The following is a 22,022-nucleotide window of genomic DNA, read 5'->3' as shown; positions in this document are numbered from 1 at the left end:
GGCCATTCAGCCCTTCAAGCCTGTTCTGCCATTCAATAAGATCATGGCTGATCTTCTACCTCAACTCCACTTTCCTGCACTATCCCTATATACCTTGATACACAAAAATCTATCAATGTGTGTCATGAATATTCTCAACTACTCAGCATCCGTAGCTCGCTGAGGTAGAGAATTCCAAAGATTCACAACCCTTTGAATGAAAAAATGCCCCTTATCTCAGTCCTAAATTACCTCCTCCTTATTCAGAAACTGGGACCACTAGGTCTAGACTCCCAGCCAGGGGAAACATGCCCCCAGCATCTACCCTGTCAAGTTCCTTAAGAGGTTTATATGTTTCAATTAGATCACCTCTCATTCTTCTAAACTCTGGGGAATATAGGCCTAGTCTATTTAATATCTCCTCATAGAAGAATCCTCTCAACCCAAAAATCAGTCTAGTGAATCTTTGTTGCACTTCTTCCAAGGTAAGTATATCCTTCCTTAAGTAAGCAGATCAAAACTGCAAAACTGTTCATAGTGCTCCAGGTGTGGTCTCACAAAAACCCTATATAATTGTAGTAAGTCTTCTTTACTCTTATACTCCGATCCCTTGTAATAAAGGCTAAAATTTGCCTTCCTAATTGCTTGTTGTATCTGCAGTTTAACTTTCTGTGATTTGTGTACAAGGACACCCAGGTCCCTCTGAATACCAACATTTCCCAGTGTCTCATCTTTTAAAATGTATTTTGCATTTTTATGTTTCCCATCAAAGTGGGAAACTTCACATTTCATCACATTGCACATCATCATTATTTTATGTAGACAATGGGGATCTCGGCCACCGGCTGAACAGCCAGCGAGAATCCTGCGTTGCCTCTTTACGGGAAGGCCTGCCACATCACATGCTAATCAGGCACTTAACTGGGCAGCAGTGAGCCTTCCCTGGGGTTAAGGACCCCGGCGATGGAAGTCCCGCAAACTGAGAGGTGTTGGCCAATCAGAGGCTGAGCAGAGGCAGTGGCTGCTGCCGGTAGAGTACTCACCCAAGGCCTAGAATCATTGAGGAATCCAGGCCACAGGTGAATCATAGCGGGAGGGGTTTTGCAGGGTAGGGGTTATGGGGTGGAGGGGGATGGGGGGAGGTTGTAGAGGGATCGGCAGCAAGGGTAAGGTGGTATCTCACAGCGGGCTTCCCCCCCACACCCTTCCCAATGGTGGGGCCCACGATCAGGCACCGTGCCTTTGAATGAGGGACCCACCCCCTCCTCAGGAGCTGGCAAGCAACCTGCACAGTTGTGCTGTCCACATGGCAGCAGGCCTGCCTTTCACTGGGCTAATTGCCCACTTAATGGCCTCAATTGGAGGCTGGCGGAAAGGCCCTCAATGGGTCTTCCCACTACTGAATTAATTGGGGTGGAGGCGGGAAGGTGGTGGTGTTTCCACCCACCACTATCTCACCCCATTAAATCCCCTCCCCACCACCAAACTCACTGTGGGGGATAGCATAAAATCCAGCCCAACCTGTCCATACTCCTTGGCAGCCTCCTTGTGCCTCACTTACAACTTACTTTCCCACCTAACTTTGTATCATCAGCAAACTTGGATATGTTATGAATAGTCCCATTCGCATTTGCCATTTCAAACTCTAGTAACTTACCCACTCCCTTCAAGTAAGGGTGAATAGAACTCCAGACCCCCACACTGCCACTCCGTAAACGCTGTCCAATGGCAAACTCAAGGTGCAACAGTGGGACACCCTCAAGCACCAGTAAGATGAGAAATGGGATCATGAATGCCCCTGAAAAAGAGAAAAAAATGTATTGAGGCAACAACGGAAATGGAACAATTCACCTCCCCACCTCTTCAACATTTTTGAGCTCATCAAGGATGCCTGGTGCTGAGAATGGAACACTTTCCACTCGCGTACCCAGTGTCAGCATCAAGCATTCCACGTCCAGTATAGTACCTTTAATCTGCCCCAGCAGTGTGCCTCAACCTTACCCTCAGAAGAACGCCCCCTAATACCCCTCTGTGCCATTTCTTCTCATTTCCCACACCATTGATCCTATGTATAGAAGACTGGTAATTAGAGCCAAATTTGTTGCAATTTGGTACTGTATGCTCATGCCCTTGTAAACTGAATTGAGATTGTCCAAACTGATTCCACGTGGAATTCTTAAGCCAGCAGACAAAGAAATCCATTAGTCCATTCGTCTAGGTTGAAATAGTACCAAAAGATCAGCATTTAATCCATTGTGCTATCGCATACCCATCATAACTCAATTTGACATGGGGTCATTAAAGAGGTGAAGACAAACATATTGCACAAATTTACAACTATGGCAAACAGTTTGGATTGCAGTTTTCATTTATAATCCATATGTTCATACATTGGTCAACAAAAGTGCTGACATTGTTTAAGTAATAACATTTTGTTGCTAAATTGAAGATAAGCTAAAGGGTTGAATGATTCATTTTTCTGACTTATCCTTCAGTTGTCTCCAGCCTATCCTCAATTAACCAAGATAGTGGGCTGAATTTAATGGCCGCAGTGGTTGCCCCGTCCACAGGCCGGAAAACCGGGGGCAACCCCAGCATGGCCATTTTCGGAAGCCCCAATGGAATTCAATGTCAAGCAGGCAGTTAACGGCCAGCCATCAGAGCTACCGTGCCTTTAAAGGAGAAGATTCCACCTCCAAGAGTTGCCGGCCAATTGAAGGGCCGGTAGCTCAGCAGTACCAGAAGTGCCACTGGGAATGGTGGCCACTGCTGATACTGTGGGAGGCCTGACGCTGCAGCCATGGAGGAGGTCCTGGAATTAAGGTAAGTGGACTCAGGCTCACTATTCGAACTTACACTTCCTGCTTCAGACTGCGCTTCTCATTAACGATTCCTCAATCCGATTGGTTAAGGAGAAACATAGTCGCTTGCCTTGTTCACACAGGTCCCAGGTGCCCTGTGGAGTGTGCTGCATTGTAGGATGTCCTTCAGACAGCAACTTGCTGCTCAACTATGTCTGCTGTGGCTCAGGTGGTAACATTCTGACCTCTAGATTATAAGGTTCTGGGTTCCAGTTCCACTCCAGGGCCTGAGTAAAAAATAAAATCAACGCTGACACTCCAGTGCAGTAGTGAGGGAGTGCTGCACTGTCAAAGATGCCATCTTTCAGATGAGTTGTTAAACTGAAGTTCCCATTTGCTTGGGTGGGTATAAAAGATCCCATGGCACTATTTTGAAGAAGAGCAGGCGAGTTATCCCTGGTGTCCTGGCCAAGATTTATCCCTCAATTAACATCACAAAAAACAGATTATCTGGTCATTATCACATTGCTGTTTGTGGGAGCTTGCTGTGCACATACTGGCTGCTGCATTTCCTACACAGTGACTACACATCAAAAAGTACTTTGTTGGCTGTAAAGTGCTTTTGAGACATCAGGTGGTTGTGAAAGGCGCTATAACAATGCAAGTATTTCTTTCTTTCTTTTTAATATGATCATGACTGATCTTCTACCTCAAATCCATTTTCCCACCCACTCCCCATATCCCTTGGTTCCCTGAGTGATCAAAAATCTGTCAATCTCCGCCTTAAATAAATTCAACAATGGAGCATCCATATCCCTCCGGGGTAGAGAATTCCAAAGGTTCACAACCCATTGAGTGAAGAAATTTCTCCTCATCTCAGTCCTAAATGATTGGCCCCTTAAGTATTTCTACATTAAAATGGTTAGCACCGCAGCCTCACAGCTCCAGCAACCTGGGTTCAGTTCCGGGTACTGCCTGTGCGGAGCTTGCAAGTTCTCCCTGTGACCGCGTGGGTTTCTGCCGGGTGCTCCGGTTTCCTCCCACAGCCAAAGACTTGCAGGTTGATAGGTAAATTGGCCATTGTAAATTGCCCCTAGTGTGGTTAGGTGGTAGGAGAATGGTGGAGATGTGGTAGGGAACATGGGGTTAATGTAGGATTAGTATAAAATGGGTGGTTGTTGGTCGGCATAGACTCGGTGGGCCGAAGGGCCTGTTTCAGTGCTGTATCTCTCTATTACTCTATGACTATTATACAAAACATCTGCATCACGATGGACAAAAGACAATCTTTCCTTCTACAATCAGAAAGGTCATTGTGCTCCAGAATATTCCACAAAGCCTCTTACTGCTATATAATACTCAACTGTATATTGAAAACCTCTATCAATGAGTCCTGGAAAAATACATAACTTTAAAACTTTAAACTGGCAACAGAAACATGAGCTCTCTGCCTTGTTACACAGAACTCCACTTTTTACACATTTTAATGAAAGATTATTCATGGAGAACTCCAGCCTCTTCACAAACACTGTTTGCCAGATGAAAGAAATTCTTTGGACGCAAATAAGAAGTTGTTTGTGTCAATGGAAGCTAAGACAACTGCTGGATATCGTTGGAATTTAAGCAAAGTATGAACGAGAAAAGATTTTCATGAGTATCTGATTAACTGCTTCATGGCAGAGAGTCTTTCATTTATGGGACAGACTGCCATCTAGTGCAATGTAACTGAACTAAGATGAAGCTATCAAGAGTAACTTATGTATAGATTCCTGCCTTAATGAGTCTTAGAGGTAGGCGAACTTGGTATCAAGGAAGCAGGAACATGTAAATGATCCTATTTGGCCAGGACGTGGACTTAAACCATGGACTAAGTTGGATGAATAAATGACTGAATTATCTTTCAACTCTTCCTCTGCAGAATATGGTCATTGTGCTGGTTGGGATTTCATGGGTGGTATACCCCTGAGTGCCTATTCTTCATGTGTAAGATTGGACATAAGAACATAAGAAATAGGAGTAGGAGCAGGCCATTTGGTCCTTTGAGTCTGCTGTGCCATTCAAGAAGATCATGGCTGATCTTCTACCTTAGCTCCATCTTCCCGCACCATCCCCATATGCCTTGTTTCCCAAAGTACCCAAAAATCTGACAATCTCATGACTCAATGACTGGGCACCCATGGTACCCTACGGTGGAGAATTACAAAGATTCACAACCTTTTGAGTGAAGAAACTTTTCCTCATCTCAGTCCTAAGTGGCTGACCCTGCATTCTGTGACTGTGACTCCGAGCTCCAGACTCTCGAGCCAGGGGAAACATTCTCTAAACATCTACCCTGACAATCCCTTTGGATCACCTGTCATTCTTCTAAGCTCTAGGGAATATAGGCCTAGTCTACTCAATGAGGACAGTGAACATTAGTGGATTATTCAGTGATGGGGATGATCAGGTGAGTCGGACCCTCTTCTCCCAGTTTAACTAGGGGCTGCTACATAGAAACCAGGAGCAAAAACCTGGCTGATATTGAGATGTTCCCTCTCAATGTCATTGTAATATCCCCAGTCTAGTGAAGGTGTATTAAACCTGGTATTGCACATCAGATTTTCCTCTTTCCAGTTGTTTTGTATTTCCAGCATTTTCTGGTTTGGTTCCAGATTTAGATCTGAAAGTTGATAGTCTAACAATAAATTATATTTTTAGCATCTGATCTAGCCTGGAATTTGTTCTTCTGCTTCCTTAAGTCACTACAGAGTTTGAAAAAATCAAATAGAATATGGGAGTGCAAGATCACATTAACATATCGACCAATCAATGCTTTATAAAATCATGTAAGTTACTCCCAGCAATTGCCTTGGAGATAGTCTCTTGGGGATTGTCCCAGGCTGTACCCACATCATGAATAAGATCAACTATGGCTTTTTTTCTGTTCTCCCTTATAGCCCAGGAATAACAGATAAAAGACATTTACAAACCTAACTCACCCCCTGAATTGACAACTGCCCTGAACTCCATCTACATAGCAACAAAAGGGTACTCTCTTTAAAAAGTCTGGAGTGAAGGGGAATATAGATTACCATTGGTCCTTGAATCAAGTTTGATTCAAGTACAATTTAATGCAGAAGTTACAGATGTGGCCTCATAACTATTTTTTTTTGTTTTTTCGTGGGCTGTGGGCATTGCTGGCAAGACTAGCGTTTGTTGCCCGTCACTAATTGCCCTTGAGAAGGTGGTAGTGAGCCGCCTTCCTGAACTGCTACAGTCCATCTGGTGCGGGTACTCCCACGGTGCTGTTAGGAGGGAGTTCCAGGATTTTGATCCAGTGAGAGTGAAGGAACAGCAATATAGTTCCAAGTTAGGATGTTGTGTGGCTTGGAGGGGAACTTTCAGGTGGTGGTGTTCACATGTTTCTGCTGCCCTTGTCCTTCTAGGTGGTAGAGGTCGTATGTTTGGAAGGTGCTGTCTAAGGAGATTGGTGAGTTTCTCCAATGCATCTTGTGTATGGTGCACACTGCTGCCACTGTGTACCAGTGCTGGAGGGAGTGAAAGTTTAAGTTGGTGGATGGGATGCTGATCATTAAATTGTGTCCTGGATAGTGTCAAGTTTCTTGAATGTTGTTGGAGTTGTACTCATCCGGGCAAGAGAGTATTCCATCACATTCCTGACTTGTGCCTTGTAGTTGATGGACAGGCTTTGGGGAGTCAGGAGGTGAGTTACACATAGCAGAATTCCCAGCCTCTGACCTGGTTTTGTAGCCACAGTATTTATATGGCTGGTCCAGTTCAGTTTCTGGTCAATGGTAACCCCCAGGATGTGGATAGGCTTTACCATTACAGTATCAAGTTCTTTAACACTTCGAGAGGAAGTAAGAATAAACAATGCAGCAGTCTTTAAAGTATAAAAAATTGTATTTGACAAGCTTTTGTCACAAGACAGGTTGGTGTTGGATGCTCATCAACTCAGTTTCCAACAAGCGGCTGATAATTAGGTGAAAAGGCTACTTGGTAAACTTTTGATACCCATTCACTAATGCTTCTATCTTAATCTCCGAAGTTAGGAACATAGAAACATAGGAATAGGAGTAGGCAATTCAGCCCATTCAATATGATCATGGCTGATCATCCACTTCAATGCCTTTTTCCCACACTATCATATCCCTTTATGTCATTGGTATTTAGAAATCTGTCAATCTCTGCTTTAAACATACTCAATGACTGAGCTTCCACAGCCCTCTGGGGTAGAGAATTCCAAAGATTCATAACCCTCCGAGTAAAGAAATGTTTCCTCATCTCGGTCATATGTGGCTTCCCCCTTATGTTGAAATTGTGTCCCCCTGGTTCTAACTCCCCAACCAGGGGAAACATCTTATCTGCATCTACCCTGTCTATCCCTTTAAGTATTTTGTAGGTTCGTCAGCAGCCTGTGAAGACAAACCAACAACTAATCTGTAAGATCTGCAAGATTCTTTTAAGTAGCACTGGCCAATTAGTGCCACGTGTTGCTGAGTGAGCTCAGCACGTGGCGAGTCAGGTACCTGGGCATAACAAAACCAGAAGAAGAAGAAGTTTAGGACCTTAATTTAGATTACATATTTCCATAAATTTGTCATTTTCTCCTGAAGACAAGAGAGAAACCCGATTCAATATGGAGGGTGGTGCCCCACTAGCTGGAAATGTGTGTGCGTTTCCTGCCTGCCATATAGGGGACATAGTTGTCCTATTACTGCCTGAAAAATGCCCGGGAAAGAACAAAGCCTTCAAAAATGAGAGAATTAGAAGCATTAGTAACTATGTAGGGTTATGATATAGTAGCATTAATGGAGTCATGGCTTAGCTCATGACAGGACTAGACATTTAATATTCCTGGTTATAACAACTTCATGAGACATTGGAAAGGAAAAGTTGGGGTTGAGTGGTGATATTAGTGAAAGAGTCTATGACAACTTTGACTGACAATTTAACCTAAGGACACATTAAGGCAGAATTTTTCTGGATAGTTAACAAATAGGAAGGGAAGCAGCATAATTCTTGCTGTGCATTACAGATCAGTGAAGAGCAGAGATGAAATAGAAGTAGAGATCTGCAGATTGTTCAAAGAGATATATGAACATAACAAGGCAATCATACTGGGTGGTCTTAACGATCACAAGATAGACTCGAATAAAGGGAATGCATTTGGTCTAAGTAGGCAAAACCTCCTATATCCACCAACGAAAGAATCATTGCAGGAAGGTCGGCCAATTAGTATTGGAAGAGTGGGAGAATAATTTGGAAATAGTGCAAAAAATAATGAAAAATTAAAGATGAAGGTGATGGACTGCAAAAAAGGCAAAGTTTAATGAGATAAAATAGGATATGGCTTAAACTAACTGGGCAGAGCAATTAGCACATACGTCAACCGATTAGCAACAGGAAATGTTCAAACCTAAGATGCATACGGTACAAAATAAATATATTAAGGTAAAAAGAGTTGTATCCGAGTATAGAGTTCTGTGGTTAAATAGAGAGATTAAAACTAAATGAAACATAAAAGGGAGGCATATGAAAAAGCTAACACTCACAACACTAAAGAAATATTTGAAGGTGCAGGGCGAGATGGAAATGGGAAGAGCTGAAAGGGAATATAAAAAGAGACTGGCAGATAACAGGAAAGGAAGTAGTAAAGATTTATAAGAGCATATAACATGTGGCAGATGAGTTAAAGAGTGGGCAGTACCACTCAGGGATGAAGGAGGGAATTTAATTGTGAAGGATGAGGTATGGGCGAGATAAGAAATGAATATTTTGCATTAATTTTTACAAATAATGCTGAAAATAAGATCGCAGGATATCATAGAGGAGGGTGTGGAAATATTGACAGAGATACCCAGAAAAAGAATTGGTTCTGAAAAAATTAGCAGCTGTGCCCAGGAACTGCAGAGTTTATTTGTTCAAGAAGGGAGAGAAGGATGATCATTGACTAGGTAATCTGATATTAATTGTGGGTAAACTTTAAGGGGGGATTTTTAACATGCGTGAGCACTTGGGATTTGCGGGGGGGAGTTAAATCGGAAAAATTTGGAAGCTGGCTCCAACCCACCATCTTTCAGGTTTGACAGAGGCAGGACAAAGGCCGTACAGCCAACCCGCTCCCAGGAGACGGGATGACATTTTAAATATGCTAATGAAGCTGACAGCCTCCAATTTAGCCTGCTTTCCATGTTTTACAGTGGGCATTTAATCCCTCCTGCCCTCTGCCCTATCACACACCTTCCCTTTTGTTCTTCTTCCTGTCCCCCCCACCCCGCTCACTTTCACTTGTTCAAAGCCTATTACATTTCTAGCCTTTGCCAGTTCTGATGAAAGGTCACAGACCTGAAACGTTGACTCTGCTTCTTTCTCCACAGATGCTGCCGAACCTCCTGAGTATTTCCAGAACTTTCTGTTTTTATTTCAAATTTCCAGCATCTGCAGTATACTGCTTTTATTTACAGTGCGCAGCTTGGTTTACTGGGCCTCTGGATACCTGGCAGCTGACACAAGGTGAGGACAGCTTCGGGAAGAAGGTAAGTGTCCTTACAGTACTGCCTGTGGACCAGGAGGAGCGGGAGTGCTTTTCCGAGTCCCTGAAGCTTCCTCCCATCAGAATCGCCCCCCATACATAACACCCCGCCACCCCCCGCAGTCGGGATTCCAACTACCGCCCGCCACTACCTCCCCACCCACCCCCTCCCCCACCTCAACTCCTGGAGGCTGTAGTCCTGTGTCCTGCTCCAGAGTGCTCCCTGACCAACCGGAAGGTAAGCCTGTCAGTCAGGCTGACTTCCCGCTGGCGAACCGGGGAACCTGGTATAGTGTTGTGCTCTGTTCTTATTAAGGATAGAGACAGGCTTGATATTCAGGTTCAACACAACACTCTTTATTACCTTCATTACTTACATTCCATTACTCAGGTCCAGGTCTTGTCCATGCTGCTGTGTGTGCTCTGTCTGCAGGTTAAGGGTAAGTTTATTTAAAGGTAAAATCACCACTACACTACATTACACCTGGCAGGGCTAAAAGACACATGCTGTGGAGTCAAAACTCCTCAGCATCCAAGGAAACCCAGACTTCCAGGTTTTCCATTTGAAACAAAGCACCTCACCTCCACACACTACCTCCCCCTGAGCCTACATAACCTGCCCCAGTAAATATCCAGACCTTAGAGTATTTAGACATGCATGGACAGCCAGCATTGATTTGTTAAAGGCAAGAGGTGTTTGACTGCTTTCAGCATTGGCACCTGTTGTCAAGCTGCTGTAGCCACTGGTTGTCATGGCATTGCACACCAGTCCACAGGATGTGTCACCATTTCCCTCTTTCACCAGCTCGTGACTCCCAGGTGCGATTGTCGACATTTAGGGCCTTCATGTCACGCTTGCAAGCAGCCTTGAAGCGGAGCTTTGGGTGTCCCACTGGTTGTCTGAGCTCTGGCTTCCTCACCATACTGAAGGGCCTTGGGTATGTGACCATCTTCCATCCTGCAGATGTGTCTAATCCACCAGTGATTAATGCCAGCACAATTGGGAGCTCTGCCTTTGAGAGGACGGCCACATTTGTGATTTTGTCCTGCCAGGATATGCCCATAATGCGCCGCAGACGGTGAAGATGGAACTTATTGAGCTGCTTTTCCTGGTAGCTATAAGTCACCCATGTTTCACAGCCATAGAGCAAACTGCTGAGAGGCCTTAGATGCAGCAGATGTACAATCTATGGATTCTCAGAAGGTGCTTGATACCATTTCTCACAAGGGGATTATTACAAAAAAAAAAATTCAGGCACTATGGTATAATGTTGCAACATGAATAAATATCTGGTTGCTGGTTGGGAGAGACTTAGGGTAAATGGGTGTTGCCTGGGACTGGAGAAGGGTTAGAAGTGGGATACCCCAGGGATCACTGCTAGGTTCATGTTCTCACTATCTATAGCCGATTTGGGATTGGCGACAGGCAGTAGACTCTCAAACGTTGCCCATGATACAAATGTAGGAGCTTTTGAAAACAGAAGGATTTTGAAAGACTTCAGGAAGACACATTATCAGAATTCCGGATAGATTGCAGTGCAACTTATTTTGGATTATGATGAGGTAATACATTTATGAAAAAAAACATAAGAAATAGGATTATATACTCAATGGAAAGACACTGAAGGATGAGAATGAGCAGAGAGACCTCAGACTTCAAACTTAATTCCCTGAAATTCCGAGTGCAGGCAAATTAAGCGATAGAAAAGGCCAATAGAATTTTGGATTCAATGAATAAGGGTTCAGAAGGCAAGACTAATTTATTAAAAAAAATTGATTAGACAACAGTTGGAGTTCTGTGGTCATTGTGGGTGCCCCGTTATACGACAACAAATTGTATTTATACAGAGTCTTTAACATAGTAAGATGTCCCAAGGTGCTTTACAGGATGGGATGAAGTCAGCGGCTAAGAACTGAATTTGTATATGTATAATTGGAGGAAATTTCTGCTCATCCTGTACTGGATGTCGGACAAGCAATCTGACAATTTAGTGACTGTGTTCGAGTCGAGAGAGGTGGTGATGAGTTAGAGCTAAGTGTTGTCAGTACACAAGTGAAAACTAGCGCTGTGTTTTCAGATGATGTTGCTGAAGGGCAGCATGTAGATAAGAAAGAGGAGGGGGTCAAGGATAGATCCTTAGGGGACATCAGAGGTAATGGTGTGGAAGCAAGAAGAGAAGCCATTGCTGGCATTCTCTGTCATTGATTAGACAGGTAAGAATAAAACCTGGTGACAGCAGTCCTACCCAGCTGGACGACAGTGGAAAGGCATTGGAGGAGGGTGGTGTGGTCAATCATATCAAAGGCTGCAGACAAGTCAATTCGGAGGAAGTGGAATCGTTTACCTTTGTCGCAGTCTCATTGGATGTCATTTCTGGCGCACAGTGGCGCAGTGGTTAGTGGCGCAGTGGTTAGCACCGCAGCCTCACAGCTCCAGCGACCCGGGTTCAATTCTGGGTACTGCTTGTGTGGAGTTTGCAAGTTCTCCCTGTGACTGTGTGGGTTTTCGCCGGCTGCTCCGGTTTCCTCCCACAGCCAAAGACTTACAGGTTGATAGGTAAATTGGCCATTGTAAATTGCCCCTAGTATAGGTAGGGGAAGGTGGGGATGGGGTAGGAATATGGGATTAATGTAAGATTAGTATAAATGGGTGGTTGATGGTCAGCACAGACTTGGTGAGCCGAAGGGCCTGTTGCAGTGCTGTATCTCTAAATAAAAAAATAAAGATCTGTTTTGGTACTGTGGCAGGGGTGGTGACCTGACTGGAGGGATTCAAACATGCAGTTCTGGGAAAGATGGGCATGGATTTCAGAAGCGACAACATGTTTAAGAATTATACAAAGGCTATAGAATGTGTGCGGCATAAATGTCCCACGATTATACCAGGAATGGGATATTTTATTTGTGAGGAGAGACCTGAGTTACTGGGACTATTTCCAATAGAGCAAAGAAGGCAAAAAAGCAGACTTAATAGAGGATTTTAAAATCCTGAGTAGTTTTAATGGAGTGAATAGGCAAAGACTATTTCTTCTGATTGGAGAGACAGTGATGGGTGATCAATTTAAAATTATGACAGAGAGTGAGGAAAGGGATTAGGAGAAATTTCTTTAACTGCAGATTGTTAGAGTACGAAATGCTTTACCTGATTGAGGCAGAGACTGCTGCACCTTTTCAGGAAGAATATTTGAAGCAAGAGGAAAATATAGAGCTGGGTGAGAATAAAGACATAAGTGGATAAATGGCCTATTATGTAAGCTTCTGTGGTTTGAAAGTTGAAGAAACAGGACAATTAGGGAAGAAAAGGATAAGCTGGTGCCCCCTGGTGTTACTCTGTGTGAGAAATGTCAGATAAAGCTTGTCAATCTGTTCCAGGAATGTTTGCCCCCCATTGTCGCACTGAAACTCAATTCTATTGAAATCGTTTGAAATTGCATTTGTTGGCACAATTTATACAGATGGCAGCTGTTTACAAGGCACCAATAGATTATATAGTATCCGCTGGTACTGTTGTGTAAAAGGGTGAGTTAATAATCTACTGTGGAATGCTCAATAAAGCAAAGCAAAGTGCTCTCCAATAAGCTTGTTGTTTAAAAGCTTAATCCGAGGGTAGCAAAACATGAGGAAAAAACCAAACTAGAAAGTTCTCTTCGGTAATTTTGATTTCTAAAACAGCTAGTGAAGTAGTTGCAAACACAAAGGGATTAGTATGTTCAATGCATAGAATCATTAGACACAGATGGTCTCTCAGTTTGTCTGTTTGGAAGATGCTGAGCAACATGGTAGGCTCATTCAGAAAGTATGGGATACAGGGAAATTTGGCTGTCTGGATACAGAATTGGCTTGCCCATAGAAGACAGAGGGTGGTAGTAGATGGAAAGTATTCAGCCTGGAGCTCGGTGACCAGTGGTGTTGCACAGGGATCTGTTCTGGGACCTCTGCTCTTTGTGATTTTTATAAATGACTTGGATGAGGAAGTGGAAGGCTGGGTTAGTAAGTTTGCCGATAACACAAAGGTTGCTGGAGTTGTGGATAGTGTGGAAGGCTGTTGTAGGTCGCAACGGGACATTGACAGGATGCAGAGCTGAGAAGTGGCAGATGGAGTTCAACCTGGAAAAGTGTGAAGTGATTCATTTTGGAAGGTCGAATTTGAATGCAGAATACAGGCTTAAAGACAGGATTCTTGGTAGTGTGGAGGAACAGAGGGATCTTGGGGTCCACGTCCATAGATCCCTCAAAGTTGCCACTCAAGTTGATAGGGTTGTTAAGAAGGCGTATGGGGTGTTGGCTTTCATTAACAGGGGGATTGAGCTTAAGAGCCGCGAGGTTATGCTGCAGCTCTATAAAGCCCTGGTTCAACCACACTTGGAATATTGTGTTCAGTTCTGGTCGCCTCATTATAGGAAGGATGTGGAAGCTTTAGAGAGGGTGCAGAGGAGATTTACCAGGATGCTGCCTGGACTGGAGGGCATGTCTTATGAAGAAAGGTTGAGGGAGCTAGGTCTTTTCTCATTGGAGCGAAGAAGGATGAGAGGTGACTTGATAGAAGTGTACAAGATGATGAGAGGCATAGATAGAGTGGATAGCCAGAGACTTTTTCCCAGGGCGGAAAGGGCTATCACCAAGGGGCATAATTTTAAGGTGATTGGAGGAAGGTTTAGGGGAGATGTCAGAGGTAGGTCCTTTACACAGAGAGTGGTGGGTGCGTGGAATGCACTGCCAGCGGTGGTAGTAGAAGCAGATACATTAGGGACATTTAAGTGACTCTTGGATAGGTACATGGATGATAGTAGAATGAAGGGTATGTAGGTAGTTTGATCTTAGATAGGTTAAAGGGTCGGCACAACATCGTGGGCCGAAGGGCCTGTACTGTGATGTAATGTTCTATGTTCTAACACTTGTTGATTTATGTGTTTTCTAACCTGAGAACCAACTGTGGCAACTCAGAGCATCCTTTCCCTCAGCATAGGAAGGTAGGATTTGGGAAAGGGACCCCCAACCCCCCACTCCCACCTCCGTCCAAGATACCATGTACAATTTGTTTTGTCATTTACACTCCTCAATTTGTAATCAACCCACTACCATTTATTAAATCCACTTCACAGGGAGGTGAATTTAGTTTAAGTTAAGTGCATGTCTGTTCAAATTAAGAGCACTACATTCAGTACAAGGTTGCTATTTGCAACACTGTAATAAGAGAGAAACAGCTAGATACTATAGGAAAAAAAATGTTAAGCACTCCTTTTTTTTAATTCATTCATGGGATGTGGGCATTGCTGGCCAGGCCAGCATTTATTGCCCATCCCTAATTTCCCTAACTGAGTGGCTTGCTGGGCCATTTCAGAGGGTATGTAAGAGTCAACCACATTGCTGTGGGTTCGGAGTCACATGTAGGCCAGACCAGGTAAGGACAGCAGATTTCCTTCCCTAAAAGACATTAGTGAACCAGATGGGTTTTTGCAACAATCGACAATGGTTTCATAGTCATCATTAGACTAGCTTTTTAATTCCAGATTTATTAATTGAATTCAAATTCCACCTTCTGCTGTGGTGGGATTTGAACCCATGTCCCCAGAGCAATACCCTGGGTCTCTGGGTTACTAGTCTAATGACAATACCACTACACCACTCCTGAATAGTATAACAGCTTTTTAGTACGCTTAGCAATAAGATGAATAAAACAGAAGTCCCGTTCACCCGTCAAATAATTTTCCCACACTCTCCAATAATAACTTTTTTAAGCTGTGCATCTGCAGTAGATAATCTTAGAAAATGAAATAATCTTATATTTGTATAAATTATTTGTAATTATTAAGAATCCACATGATTTTGAGGTAATTCTCAATCTATGAAGACATGCTGGGATGGACGCTGTATTTGACTTCTGAGTTTTAATATTGTCTGGTCAACTACCTCCTAGAAAGTCCACACATGTTAAATATGTACAAGTTGTGAAAAGGCAGTGGCTTTCAGTTGCTGCTCAATGACTGCCTAAATCAACCCTCAGTAAAAGAACTGTTGGTTCTTCAGCCTATCCTACCATACAATTATATTGAAATCAAAACAGTTAGAATGAAAAGACGCAGACCATTGGACCTATCCTGGGAATTTAATAAAGTTAGTTTTAAAAAAGTGTGACATCTTAAATGGAGTCGTTAATTTTTGAAGGGTATAATATGTAAAATATTTTATTACAAAGTATTCGTTTTGTTTCCCATTAAGTGGGAAATTAAGTTGAAGAATAGGCACGTTGTATGTTTCTAGCGGATATTTTAGTGTACAATTACATTTCCTCTTCAAAATCTGGTCATTATTTTGGTACGGGAATGACGTGTAGGCTGACATCACCATTGACAGGAAGGAATTAAACTCCAAATATTTGAAAAATATCTTTCTCCCAAACAGTATTCTTACATTTTACTTATGTCAAAATCTGCAACTGTTGCATTGAATGCAAGTCACGTATTCACATCATTTCACACCCAATCATTTAGCAGGCATGTGATGCCAGAAAAGCGTCCTCCAAATATGCATTGATTCAACTGTGCAATTGAATGGACTTTCTGCATCTAACTCACCCAAAGTATCTCGTGCCATTTTTCTATTCTTCCTCACGCTTTATAAATCTGAAAATTTATCTCAGGGAAGTTACCATAAGTTGATCAATAAACCTTGCCTGGTAATGCATCAAATTGCACTGTGCTTGCTGCACATTCAAAGGCTCATTCAGATCATAACAAGTTTCTGCGTAAAAAAAAATCCTCCTCATCTCCCCCTCTGGTTCTTTTGTCAATTATCTTAAATCTATGTCCTTTGGTTGCCAACACTCCAGCCCACGGAAACTGTTTCTCTTTACTTACTCTATCAAAACCCCTCATGATTTTGAACACCTCTATTAAATCACTCCTGAACCTTCTCTGCTTTAGGGAGAACAGTCCCAGCTTCGCTACTCTCACCTCTGGTGGTAACAATTTGCGCGGTGCGGCTGCAGTGGATAATCCTAGATACTTTCTAACCTTTTGGATAGTATGCAATATTCCAACATTTTTCAACAAATGCTTGTGTTAAATAATAAATGCCTGTGTAGAAATGGTTCCAAAAGGAAGTTCTATCGTTAATGACCTCTTTTGGTTAACGTTGATTTTAGTTTTTCATGCTGTGAAATCTAAAAGCCAATACTCCCTATATCAGCCTGACAGTCCATCACTGAATTGTACTCTTGTCAAACCCCACTGTTTTAATATTGCTATAAAAGGGGCTAAAATATTTGCATTACTACTTCCTCCACCTTCTTTAGTCTCATTGACACAGTGTATTATTTGAGTCTTTAGAAGCTTGTACAAATTGCAATTACATTCTATAACACAGCAAATAATTACATTAATTTTCAAGATAACAGTGTAAAAACTGGAAACCTTGGGAATGAAAAAGTGGCCATTCAGCTTCTCCCGTATGTTATGTCTAGTAAGATATTGTTGAATTTAATCATCCATCCTTTCTTCACAAAAAGGAAATAGTCCATATTTTCCTTGGAGCAGCTCCCCCTCAGCCACTGTAACTTAACCAGAGGTTCGGTGGAACCCCTGTTTATATAAGCAGCCGTGTTCCTGTGCACTTCCAGTGATGTTATGACAGAGGAGCAGGAAATTTCAGGCCAGTGGTTTGAGCATGGTGCTCTATTGCATTAGTAATGAACCTATTAGCACATCCATATGAAACACAGCTGTCAGCAACATAATCTGAGCAATTATCTCTACTTCTTTAAGATAGCAAAGTAATTTCCTATAAGCACATAAGTTCTTTGTTAATATTGCACAACGCATCTTAACTTAAAACTCTTTCATGCTTGAATGCATCATCTTTTCATTAACCACCTTGTCAAGGGTAATGAAAGATGGGCAATAAATGTTGGTCTTGCCAGTGACACTCACATCCCATGAATGAAACATAAGTCACCTTCCAACACTTAATTTAGATTTTTTCTTGTCATTATTTCTGGAACAAATTTGTGTTTTGTAACATTCTTTTAGCCTAGCAGTTAAGCCCTCAACCTGCAGGTTATTACATTCATAGAAATTCCAGCTAAAAGCTCACGTAAATGAATGATTCATAAATTTCTGAAACATTAATTACATTTGCTTGAAAATAAAAAAAAAACTGAACATTATTCACCTGTGTAAAGTATTCTGGAGTTATTGCAATTCTAACTGCCGCTACTTCCATAATCTCATCCAATAATTGTTCAGTACAAATAAAAGTAATACAAAATGAAAAAGGACTCAGATAATTGACTTATTCATTTACAGCCAAGAATGAAAGCTGCTTGCAGACATACTGCTCAAATAACTCAGTGGGTAAACTCACTGTCCTGTGTGGAAATGAGTCCATGCATATCAGGGAGGTACCAAGATCAATCCTGTTTTGTGTTGAGGTACGTGACCTGATTTAGGTTGACTGGAGGGATGTACTATAATTGGCCTCAGCATCCCTCAGCTATGGAGAGGAAACATCAGTCAGACTTCTCCTTGTTGCTGCTATGTAGTGACCCCTGCTGAAAAATGGGCATCTGAGCACAGGGTGTCATACAAGAGGGTGGCTGGTGCCTGTGGATCCATATCCCATCTTGAGTTAATGCACTCAAGAGAGAAATTTGGTGGGGAGTGGGAAGATAGGGAAGTCTCTGCTTTGCCACAGGGACTGGTTAATGCAGGGACAATTGCTTCTTTAAGAGAAGTTAGATAACTATTTGAAGTAGAGGAAGGTATGGGACTATGAGAAGAGTGCATGGCAGGAGGATTCGTTCTGGATTTGTCCAGCAAAGAACTGTCATAGACACAATAGATCAAATGTCCTCCTTGTACCAAAACCTTTTTGGTTCTAAATAACACCAGAGCGAAATGAAAGGACATTTGGCATTTTCTAATTCATTATTATGTGTTTAATGCTTCTTAACCCCTTGTTTGCTGTGACACTGAAATTGTGCTGCGGGATAACTACATTCTAAGGGCCGATTTGCTGCACTCACAGTGGGGATCCATGTTCACAGGGATGGATGGATGAAACTATCAGGCTGTGCACTCACAATGTCTCACAACACATATCTCGTGAGTGCTGCTCTCTGCTGGATCAGCACTTTAGTGTGTTCATCTGAAGATCCTCTCTGTGCTCTTTCATTGGAGGCATCAAACCAAGTGAAATAAATGTGTTAACGTCTTCACTAAAATACCAGAGATGGGAATTTCAGACAAGCGCATCAAGAGTTTGTACGATAGTATCCTGTGGTGTAATTTCACAGCCTACATATTTAGAAGTAGAAATAGTCACCAAGAAATCCAATAAGAAATTCAGAAGAAACTGTTTTACCCAGAGAGTGGTGAGAATGCGGAATTCGCTACCACAGGGAGTGGCTGAAGCGAATAGCACAGATGTATTTAAGGGGAAGCTAGACAAGTATATGAGGGAGAAGGGAATAGAGGGTTACAATTGATAGATTTAGATTAGGAAAGATGGGAGGAGGCTCGAGTGGAGCATAAATGCCAGCACGGACTGGTTGGGCCGAATAGCCTGTTTCTGTGCCGTATATCCTATGTAATGAAACTTGAATTCATTGCAAATGTACCGAGGTCTACCTGGCGTAGAGGCTTTCCTACTTCCTCACATTAAAGTCTCCATATTGAAGTTTAAAATTGTCAGAATTATTTACATTTTACATAATTAGTCAATTTGTGTTAATTTTCCTAATAATTGCCAATTCCTTTATTAACAACACACACACTTCCTAGTTTCATTTTATGCCCTAAATATAAAGGACTAGTTTGCCGAATGAATCAAATATGCTGTTTTGCTACAATGGATCATTTCATTACTTTGACACCCGACTAATTTTTACTCTGCGCCATACAGCAGAATACATCAGATTTTAATTTGGGTTCATTTTTAATGGATAATCTAATAGTGCTTCATGAAATAAACGCCCTAAAAGCCTGTCTGCAACAACATAAAAACACTACAGGAGCATAAACGAATGGCACATTAGAGAATGATCTCATTGCACTGGGTTCCTTAAAGTTACTTGAATATCTTGCAAACCCAATGGATGTTTTATTTCTATCTTATTATTCGTGAAGTCCACTTGTTTACTCAGCACATATTATTGAGATCCATAGATTACCAGAGATAATGCTGATGTTAACATTGTAATATAAAATCTTATGAATAACAAACAAAACTTATCAAAACCAAGCTGCTGCACTGTTTTACACTGTGGATCCCATGCCATCACCTACAGGATTAGTTTTATACGTGTGAAGTGACAGTCAGCAGCTCTGCAGAATGCTTCAGAGTTCCCTTCAAAGATACAATTGACGTTTTAGTTGGAGACATGAACCAATAACATTAATAGACTCTGACAAAGAAAACATATACTTCTTCAGATGAGTTACTATTTTTCACATTTCTGCAAGAATTACCCTGATTTGCAGTCACTGTGAGTTAACCTCATTCTGCCCATCCTGGTCTTTCGCATTGCTATCACTCTGTACTTTTCTTTTCCATTTAACGAACACACTTTTACAATACGAAAATATTGAATGAATGCAGAGTCAGATAGATGCTTCTTTTTGTTTCTTTGCACTGTTTACTAATTGATATTACTTACCTCCTCCATGGCTCTGACAGAGATAGGGGAAACGCCACACATTTCCTAATCCCACACAAAAACCAACACATGTTAACATGTACTGAGCTTTGTTGTCCCATTTGGGTCGGTCATCCACCTCTTCCACTTCTCTCCTTTCCAGCTCTTCATAAGAGGGAATTCTATCTTCCAAGCCAGGATTTGGCAAAGCGAGTCTTGGCATTGTGGTTCAGAGACAGATATGCTGCCCTGTACAAGCTCACACTATCTCTGACTGCAAACAGGCGGAAATGGAGTCAGAATAAAGTGAAAGGTGCTATTGTTGACTAAGCGTTTTTATACTGAACCTTTAGTTCCATCACCTGAAAGTGTATATGCTGCAGACAGATGTGTCAGCAGAATGCTTGATTAACCTAGTAAAATCTGGTAATTATTAATGTATTTTATCACCTGGAAGATTACTGCTCGTAGATTCAATGGTGTGTTCAGTATCAGAAGACTACTCAATTTAGATGTATTTGCTTCGAAGTAATGGTGAAGATTGTAAACCATCTTTGTTGCCTTCTCTGTTTAACTTCTGCAACCTGTGCCGTAAATAATTCCTTTACTGCATGGGAAATACAAATCAGCACTTTTTATATAAGTCGTATTAGGAGGTAAGACATTTCAGGAAGTACAAAAATGGAAAGAATGCAAGAAAAGAATTTCAGCAAGCCTCTCGCTAAGGAGCTTTTTCAACTGGTAATGGCATTTTCAAAGTGTGATCAACATAAAAGATCCAAAGTGAAGAAAAGTTAGGACATGAAAGTAAATAAAGTCTTGTTGTCCAGTTTTAATTTTCATTAAAAATACTGATCCACTCTAACTCTTCCATTGTGGTGGGTCTGAGCTGCTAGGTGGCGAGATGTTGGTTGACTTTGTTACTGTGCTTCTTTGCTCTATGGAACCTTGTATTCTACCATCATTTTCCCCATGCCATCGATCTACAAAGTAAAGGCTCTTCTACAAGGGTAGAAGGGAGGAGAAAGGCAGACAAAAATAGAATCTTCCAGCCGCCAACCTCGCATCACTCGAGGACCAATTGTAGAAATAGAGTAGGCACTGGAGCAAGTAAGCTAGCTGGCACAAAGAGTAGACACAGTGGTAAAACATAGTTGGAGTTAAGGTGTGGGAAATTATTGGAACCCTTTGTTGAATTATGACCACATAGACTTCAGGGTTCATTTCAGTGAATGTTTGCAACTTAGTTGGCTTGGCTGATGACATGTAAGAGTACGACTTCTGTATCCTGGAGACAACATATTAGCAATGCAGGTCGTTGAGAGGTAGTTGTTGCAGGGGGAGGTAAAGGCAGGGGGAATTTATTCTATAATTTATTACTGTACGCTGTTTTATTCTGTATTTCATCCTGTATTTTACTTCCGTACTATGAAGACCAGGTACTGGGAGTCAGGACGTTGTGAGGCAGTTGGAATAGGGGGTGGTAAAGGCAGGGGGTGAATTTTTTTGACTTCAGCACTTTTATTCAGTGAAGGTAATCAGCCAAACCCTGTTCTCCTTACTGTAAAGCAATATTATGTAGGACGCATCAAGCAACAATGATTTTGGAGGCTCTTACTGGACTGCAAGACTCCACCAGGTTTATCCAGGCATCTAAATCAGAAATTCATCATGCTTTTGGGCTGCTCTAATAAAATTCATGCAGTCCCAGAGACTTTGTTATATGTGTTGTCCCCTTCTGTCTGTGGATGCGTTATTGAAGTCGTAATTCATGACTGCAGCCATGGCTGATCTGTACCTCAACTTTATTTACCTGCCCTGCTCCATATCCCTTGATATTCTTACCTGACAAAACTCCATCGATCTATCCCTTAAAGGCTCCAATTGTCCCAGCATCCAAACAGCTTTTTGAGGGAAGAGGTCCCGATTTCAATTACCTTGTGTGTGCGAAAAAGTGCTTCCGATTTCCCTCCTGAACAGCCTGACTCTAATTTTAAGATTTTGTTTTTGATTCCCCCACCAAAGGAAATAGTTTCTCTGTATCTACTCAATCAAATACTTTTAATACTTTAAA

The 22,022-nt window shown here is 42.0% G+C and overlaps 1 protein-coding gene across 1 annotated transcript in view; it reads right to left on the bottom strand.

Moving 5' to 3' along the window:
* Nucleotides 1–20,269, bottom strand: part of slc6a19a.1 (solute carrier family 6 member 19a, tandem duplicate 1) — a 62,092-nt gene extending 41,823 nt beyond the window's left edge. Inside the window, exons 1-2 of the mRNA XM_068055170.1 lie at nt 19,970–20,269; nt 1,637–1,777 (exon numbers count right to left, since the gene is read on the bottom strand). Of these exons, the coding sequence (XP_067911271.1) occupies nt 1,637–1,777; nt 19,970–20,171 (343 nt within the window). The 5' untranslated portion in view covers nt 20,172–20,269. The remainder of the gene's footprint in view (nt 1–1,636; nt 1,778–19,969) is intronic.
* Between the last annotated feature and the right edge of the window lie 1,753 nt (nt 20,270–22,022).

Source organism: Heterodontus francisci, chromosome 2 (assembly GCF_036365525.1).
Source record: "Heterodontus francisci isolate sHetFra1 chromosome 2, sHetFra1.hap1, whole genome shotgun sequence".
NCBI classification, from domain to species: Eukaryota; Metazoa; Chordata; class Chondrichthyes; order Heterodontiformes; family Heterodontidae; genus Heterodontus; species Heterodontus francisci.
This window is presented reverse-complemented; position numbering and strand designations above follow the sequence as displayed.